The 6,449-nt window shown below is 49.7% G+C and overlaps 1 protein-coding gene across 1 annotated transcript; it reads right to left on the reverse strand.

The window, feature by feature from the left end:
• Positions 1 to 1,474: 1,474 nt before the first annotated feature.
• On the reverse strand, positions 1,475 to 3,218 carry LOC123160648 (cytochrome P450 89A9). The gene has a single exon (XM_044578474.1). It carries the CDS (start codon positions 3,185 to 3,187, stop codon positions 1,646 to 1,648), a length of 1,542 nt encoding a protein of 513 aa, XP_044434409.1. The 5' UTR covers positions 3,188 to 3,218; the 3' UTR covers positions 1,475 to 1,645.
• Between the last annotated feature and the right edge of the window lie 3,231 nt (positions 3,219 to 6,449).

The raw sequence follows: 6,449 nt of genomic DNA on the forward strand, positions 1-6,449 counted from the left end.
GAAAATGGCAAGGAACCAAGATGCCGTGGCCGAGGAGAGGAGGTTGGCGGCCGAGGAGAGAAGGGTGGCGGCCGAGGAGAGAAAGGTGACTTTGGAGGAGAGGAAAGTGAGCAACGAGGAGCGAGCTAAGTTGTTGGAATGGGAGAAGCACTTGTTCTTCATGGACACATCTAACCTCAATGCGGCGCAAAAGGAGTATGTCAATCTTGCCCAACAAGAAGTCTTGATCCGAAAAAGAGCCTTGGTTCGTGCAATGGGTGGCGATGGCCTCGGCGCCATGGGAGGCATGGGTGGCTTCGGCGCCATGGGAGGCGGTGGCCTCGGCGCCATGGGAGGCATGGGTGGCCTCGGCGCCATGGGAGGCGGTGGCCTCGGCGCCATGGGAGGCATTGGTGGCTTTGGAGGCATGGGAGGCATGGGTGCACCTCCGGCCGCCATGGGAGGCATGGGTGGCTTTGGAGCACCCTCCGACGCTATGGCCGCCATGGGAGGCATGGGTGCACCTCCGGCCGCCATGGGAGGCATGGGTGGCTTTGGAGCACCCTCCGACGCTATGGCCGCCATGGGAGGCATGAGTTTTGCTTCTCTCATGGGAGGCATGGGTGCACCTCCGGCCGCCATGGGTGCACCTCCGGCCGCCATGGCTTCTCACACACATTCCCATGAAGATGCCGTTGAAGATCTTGCCAACACCGTCGGAGCTTCACATGATGCGGTGCGTGATGCGACGCGTGATGAGGATAGGGAGGAAGGTTCATCTTTGGAGGCGGAAGAGTCGTCTTCGGAAGATGAGGACGAAGACGAAGAAGAGGAAGATGAAGATGAAGCTTGATGTGTCTTTCATGTCTTGAACTTTTAGTTTGCATTTGAACTTGGTTGAATGAACTTGTGGGCATGATTTTGATGAACTTGTGGACATGAAATTTTATTCATCAACTTGTTTGTGTCAAATTTTACATGTTCATTTTTGTCCAAAATATCCATATACGCAAAATGCCCGGCGAGTCGCGCGCGCTGTATTTTTGCGCTCTGCTGGAACGGCGCGCGCGCTGCATCATGGCGCGGCTGCTGGAGCCAGCGCAGGCGGGCGCGCAAAACCAGCCGCAGCGCGCACGCTAAAAGGTTTTTTGCGCGCGGCGCTATAGCGCGGCTGTTCGAGATGCTCTTAGTTAATAAAAGACTCGAGACGCTAAACACATCATTGGATCAAAATTCGTAGTCTACATACTCTTAATTTAGTTGATAGAAGACTCGAGACGCTAAACGCATTATTGGATCAAAATTCGTAGTCTATAAGGAAAAAAAAACGACGTTGGACGGACACCTGATCAAGTTTTTTCTGTCTGTGTATTCGTAGGGATACGCCGGCTCAGTCTCTTAAACGTGCATGTGTTCCCGTGTTCATATGGATGATTGTATGCACGTTATATACGAGCGCTTGTATCTGTACTGTATTAATATTAAAAAAAATCCATTGCCGCAAATGTTGATGTATCTTTTATAGACATGATCAAACCTTAATATGTTTAATTTAGTATGTAGGAGTACAAATTAGAACTCAAATACTTTTAAACGCAATAAATAAGTTGCGTCGACGTATTCTTCGACTCATATGTCGAGAGGTTGCATTTTGCGTGGGAAATGGTTAGCTTCTGGAGACGATGAGCGAACGGAGCGGGTGCTTCATCACGGTGGTGAAATCGAGCGTCTCCGCCATGTCCACCTTCACCCCCTCAGCTGCCGGCCGCCACTCCAGCTCCCTCACCATTCTCGCCACGAAGTACTCGGCGTGGTGCATGCCCAGCGTGTACCCCGGGCACATCCTGCGGCCTGCGCCGAAAGGCATCATCTTGATCTCCCTGCTCCCCGTGATGTCCACTCCGTGCCCCTCGCCGCCCTCCAGGAACCTCTCCGGCCGGAACTCCCGCGCCGCCGTCCACACAGTCTCGTCGCGGCCAATCTCGGCTACCAGGAAGTTGACCTCCGCTCCCTTGGGCACCGCGTAGGCCGCGATCTCCGCGTCGCCGCTCTGCACGCCGTGCGGGAGGACGAAGTGGCCTGGCGGGTGCAGCCGAAGGCCCTCGAGCACGACGGCCTTCAGGTACGGCATTGCCTGCAGGTTGTTGAGCTCTGGATTGGCTTTCGCCTCCTCGTAGACCTTGGCCTGGACGTCGGGGTGTTGCACGAGCTCGGCCATGATCCACTCCAGCAAGGTCACCGTGGTATCTGTCCCACCGTTCATGAACTCGGAGCAGAGGGCGACCATCTCGGCGTCAGTGAGCTGGCGGCCGCCCTCGTCGGCCACCCGGACGGCGAGGAGGGAGTCGGCGTAGCACGGCGGGTCACCGTCGCCACGCTTCGCGTGGATGAGCGGGACGAATACCTCGTCCTGCCTCCTGCGCACAGCGAGGCACGCCGCCCAGCGTCTGCCGAAGAGCCTCTTAGTGACCGCCGGGAAGAAGGCGAAGACCGGGAATGTGGTGACCGAGAGTAGCGCCTGGTGCTGCAGCTCCTCCACCTCGTCGAGCGCTTCCCGTCCGAGACGTGCGCCGAAGCACATGTACAGGAGCAGCTCGAACATGGCGCGGCGAAGGAGCGGCCTGAGCGTCACGGCGGATTGCTGCTCGCTGAGGAGGCTGGAGACGAGGCCGTCGCACGCCCACCTCCTCGCCGGCGCGAAGAGACCAACACGGGCCGGGCTGAGCGCCTCCCCGGCGAGGTTCCGGCGGAGGAGGCGCCAGTAGGGGCCGTAGGAGGAGGAGCTGATGTCACGTCCCCCGGACGTGAACATGCGGGTGGGGTCGACCGGCGGCGGCCTGTCGGCGAAGGTGGCGCCGCCCTGGACGAGCGCGCGGTGGGCCAGCTTGCGGTCGGCGACGAAGACGAGCGTGCGGAAGAGGCGCACGGAGATGACGGGGCCGTGACGCGCGTGGAGGTCGACGAGCAGCGGGCCCAGGTCGAATATGGACCGCCGGAGCGCGACGAACTTGGCGAGGAAGAGGAGCGCGGGCGGGCCGGGCGGGAGCCCCGCCTTCCCGCGTCCATGGCTGCTGCGACCAATCAGCACGAACAGCGAGACCGCGAGCGTGAGGGAGCCGAGGAGGAGCAACAGGGGCGTGGTGGAGGTGGAGTAGGAGCCGGCCTGATCCATTGCGGGTGCACCAACGAGTTGCAACGTTAGCGCCATTTTATACTACTCCACCTCCAGCGAGTTAGAGCGTGAGGGAGTCTTTTTTTTTTTTTTTTTTTTTGAGGGTCGAGCGTGAGGGAGTCGACAAAGGAGTGAGTGGTGGAGAGAACAATAACACTGCGTGGCTACCACATATGCACGCGTGTGGTGTGACTGTGGAGAAGTGGTCGTGTGAACGACGGAAGAGAAACGCAACGTGGCTGCTAGACGCCTGGGGCGATTTTGTTACGTGAATGAAAACGAGGTGATGACGACGAGGAGGAGAAAAGTTGGATGGATAGAGATGCATGGAGGGACCAGAACCAGTGGACACCAAAGGATGGATAGAGCAATACGAGTATAAGTCATTTTATGAGAGCAGCTGATTAAAGGATATCCTTGTTGGAGCATCGTAAGGGTCATTTTTGTGAGCTGAGAGCGCGTTAAGTGATGTGTCCAACCATCATCTGCTAGAGTTGTATTGAATATTATTGTATAAGATAGGTTACAATTGGACTTGGACTCGTACGATGTGTAGACATGATATGGAGTCATCTAGAGCGCCAGGAGCGAGGCCCTTTGGTCCCGGTTCGTATCTGGACCTAGGTCTTTTATATATTGAGAGGGTAGATACACTGTGTAACCTATGACAACATAATAGCACAGGCACGCAGGAAGAGGCGGCGTCGTGTACCGGTGCCCGGGCGGCCGGGTACGGTATTATAGTGGTGTCATGGGGAGGAACACCCATAGTCAGGCCCCGGGGATGTAGCCATATCGATGAATCTCGTTAACAAATCTCGGTGTCGTGCTCGTGTGATTCCTTTTTCCTCAGATGATCGACTACGCGTCTCGAATTTATTTTAATAAGTTATGAAGGTGAGAGACTTATCTAGAGGAGAAAGAACAACAACGAAATGTGCAGGAGGCGGTCACAACACGGGACGGATCGTACGTCGGCGAGTTGCGGTTTAGAAGCAGACTAGAAGGTGACGCGCGTTTTGCTGCGCCGAGAATCAGCCCTATATTCATCAATGATATGTTTCACCATCTGAGGTACTATGTGTCTACCCTATAATTTTCCGAGAGGTTTAAATATGTAACCGTAACATGAAAACTTACAACAAAAAACCTTCTCCCATTAAAGAGAAGATGTTAACCTTTTGAGGTTTTTCTAAGAACCAAGCTACATGAACTGAAAAAAAATCAAGGAGCACACACATTATATTTACTCACCAAGCAAAAGAATATATAAAACAAACTTAATGTCACACATGGTACAATTCATAAGCTAATAGTAGTTTCTATATGAAATATGGGTCCCTTGTATTTTATATCCAAAAAATCACCAAAATTTCTAGGGAACAATATCTTCACTATTTCCTAGCAACCCATTTTTCCAAAAGAATATTTCACTATGGTTCAGTAGTCCTTCTTTCTCTTCTTGAATCCACGATCTCGTAGGCCAGTTGTTGCTTCCTGTAAAGAAGATTCAATACCCAATATAACATTTATAGATAAAAAATGACGATAATAGCTCCAACAGTTCATTCTGATAAGAATTCTAAAACTCTCATGTAGGTGCAGGCTGTAATAGTTCTGGTGCAATAGAACATTAATCTTTAAGGTTTACACCATGGAATGTGCATTGAAAGAAACAAAGCACATATACATATATAGTCGGCATTAATTATCGGTCTGATATCTTTCTGATACTTGCATCTTTTTTTTCCTTATTCTTATATGCATGGGCTCGTCCTAGTAGCATTGTTTTCACAAGAATCATCATAACCATACGAATTCAGAAAAGACATAAGAAAGTATCAACCACGTACTCCCTCCATTCCATATTACTCGTCGCTGATTTAGTACAACTTTGTACTAAATCAGTGACAAGTAATATGGAACGAGGGAGTAATAGGTAGTGATTTTCAACTCCTTGCCAGAATGATTGAAGTCATGTGGTATTAGGCGATGCAAGAACTTAAGTATAGGTTTAGATTATGACAATCGATTTTCCTCACAAAAAGAAAGGAAAAAAAGGTCATCTAATAGGAGCCAAAACTGAAGTGATAACCAATTGCACCAGTTTATGTAAAAATAAAACTATGTACTCCTTCCTCCAATCCAATGAAATATGAGGCACCTCACTAATATGTATTACACCTACAGCACCTCCACAAATTCAGTTATTATTCTATTTGCAACATTTCTGAAAAAATTATTAAATTATGCAATGTGTATGGCCTTTTTTTTGCTCGGTATTGTTACGATGAGGGTACCATACCCGTTGTCCTTCCCTTACAATCACAATTCCACAGGGAAAAATTGAACCAAACAACACAGAAGCATATAATCATGTACTACTTATATACCATATGATGCCGTGGATCCTTTAGCATGAAACTATGGAAGTACTACCTCTGTGTAACTAAATATAAGACATCTTTGCAGTTTAATTAAAACTGCATAAAATACTTATATTTAGTTACAGAGGTAGTATCATTCTAATGAGCTAAAGTGAAAGGCAATGTGCAGGACTGCCAAAGGAAGCACATGAAGATCATAAAGCTGGTTGTACACCTGTGTGCTTGTAATGGCAAAAATCAAGACTTGAGGGGCCGCCGGTGGCAAAGAGCAAAAAGAAAAACAGAAAAGAGAGAAGCAGGAGATGTCCTGAGGCTACTGTAGGATGCGAGGTTTGAGTCGCAGGAGATTGTTGCCATCGTTGGAGGTGATATGCAGGTCATTCCCATGCGATGTTGATGGCGAACTGTTCGTCTAGGAGCGTTAGGGATGGCCAGCGTGGGCAAGGGCGAAAGAGTAGGCAGAAACCGGCATTGGCGCTGTAGAGACATGGAAGGCGGAGATCTAGTTTTCAGAGTAGGAGAAATTCGGGGAAGAAGCAGGAACCCCTTACCATGTTGGAGAGGCAGTTGTGAGCTATGCGACATGACACTGACTAACAGGGTCCACCTCTAGAAGGACCGTTGGAGCGCTCACCTATTTTGAGGGAGCTTGGAAGCTTTAAAGATGATAAAAGAATGTGACACATAATTTGGTTAATAATTACACTACTTGAGAATTGGTAAGCCTTTCAGCCTTTCTGCGATGAAGCTATGATTTTTAGACTAAGAATTCCAAGAATAAGTTAAGGTAGTAATAGATACAATAAAGAATGTTGAGATAACATAATTTACAGAGTGGGCATGAAGGAGCAAAACAACTACTAACTCTAAGCTATTTAAAGACTTCTAATAGCTTTAATCATAATTTATAG

The sequence above is a fragment of the Triticum aestivum genome, chromosome 7B (genome assembly GCF_018294505.1).
Source record: "Triticum aestivum cultivar Chinese Spring chromosome 7B, IWGSC CS RefSeq v2.1, whole genome shotgun sequence".
Classification (NCBI taxonomy): domain Eukaryota; kingdom Viridiplantae; phylum Streptophyta; class Magnoliopsida; order Poales; family Poaceae; genus Triticum; species Triticum aestivum.

Coding starts and splice junctions, on each gene's coding strand:
- LOC123160648 (XM_044578474.1), bottom strand. CDS start 3,187: ATGGCGCTAACGTTGCAACTCGTTGGTGCACCCGCAATGGATCAGGCC.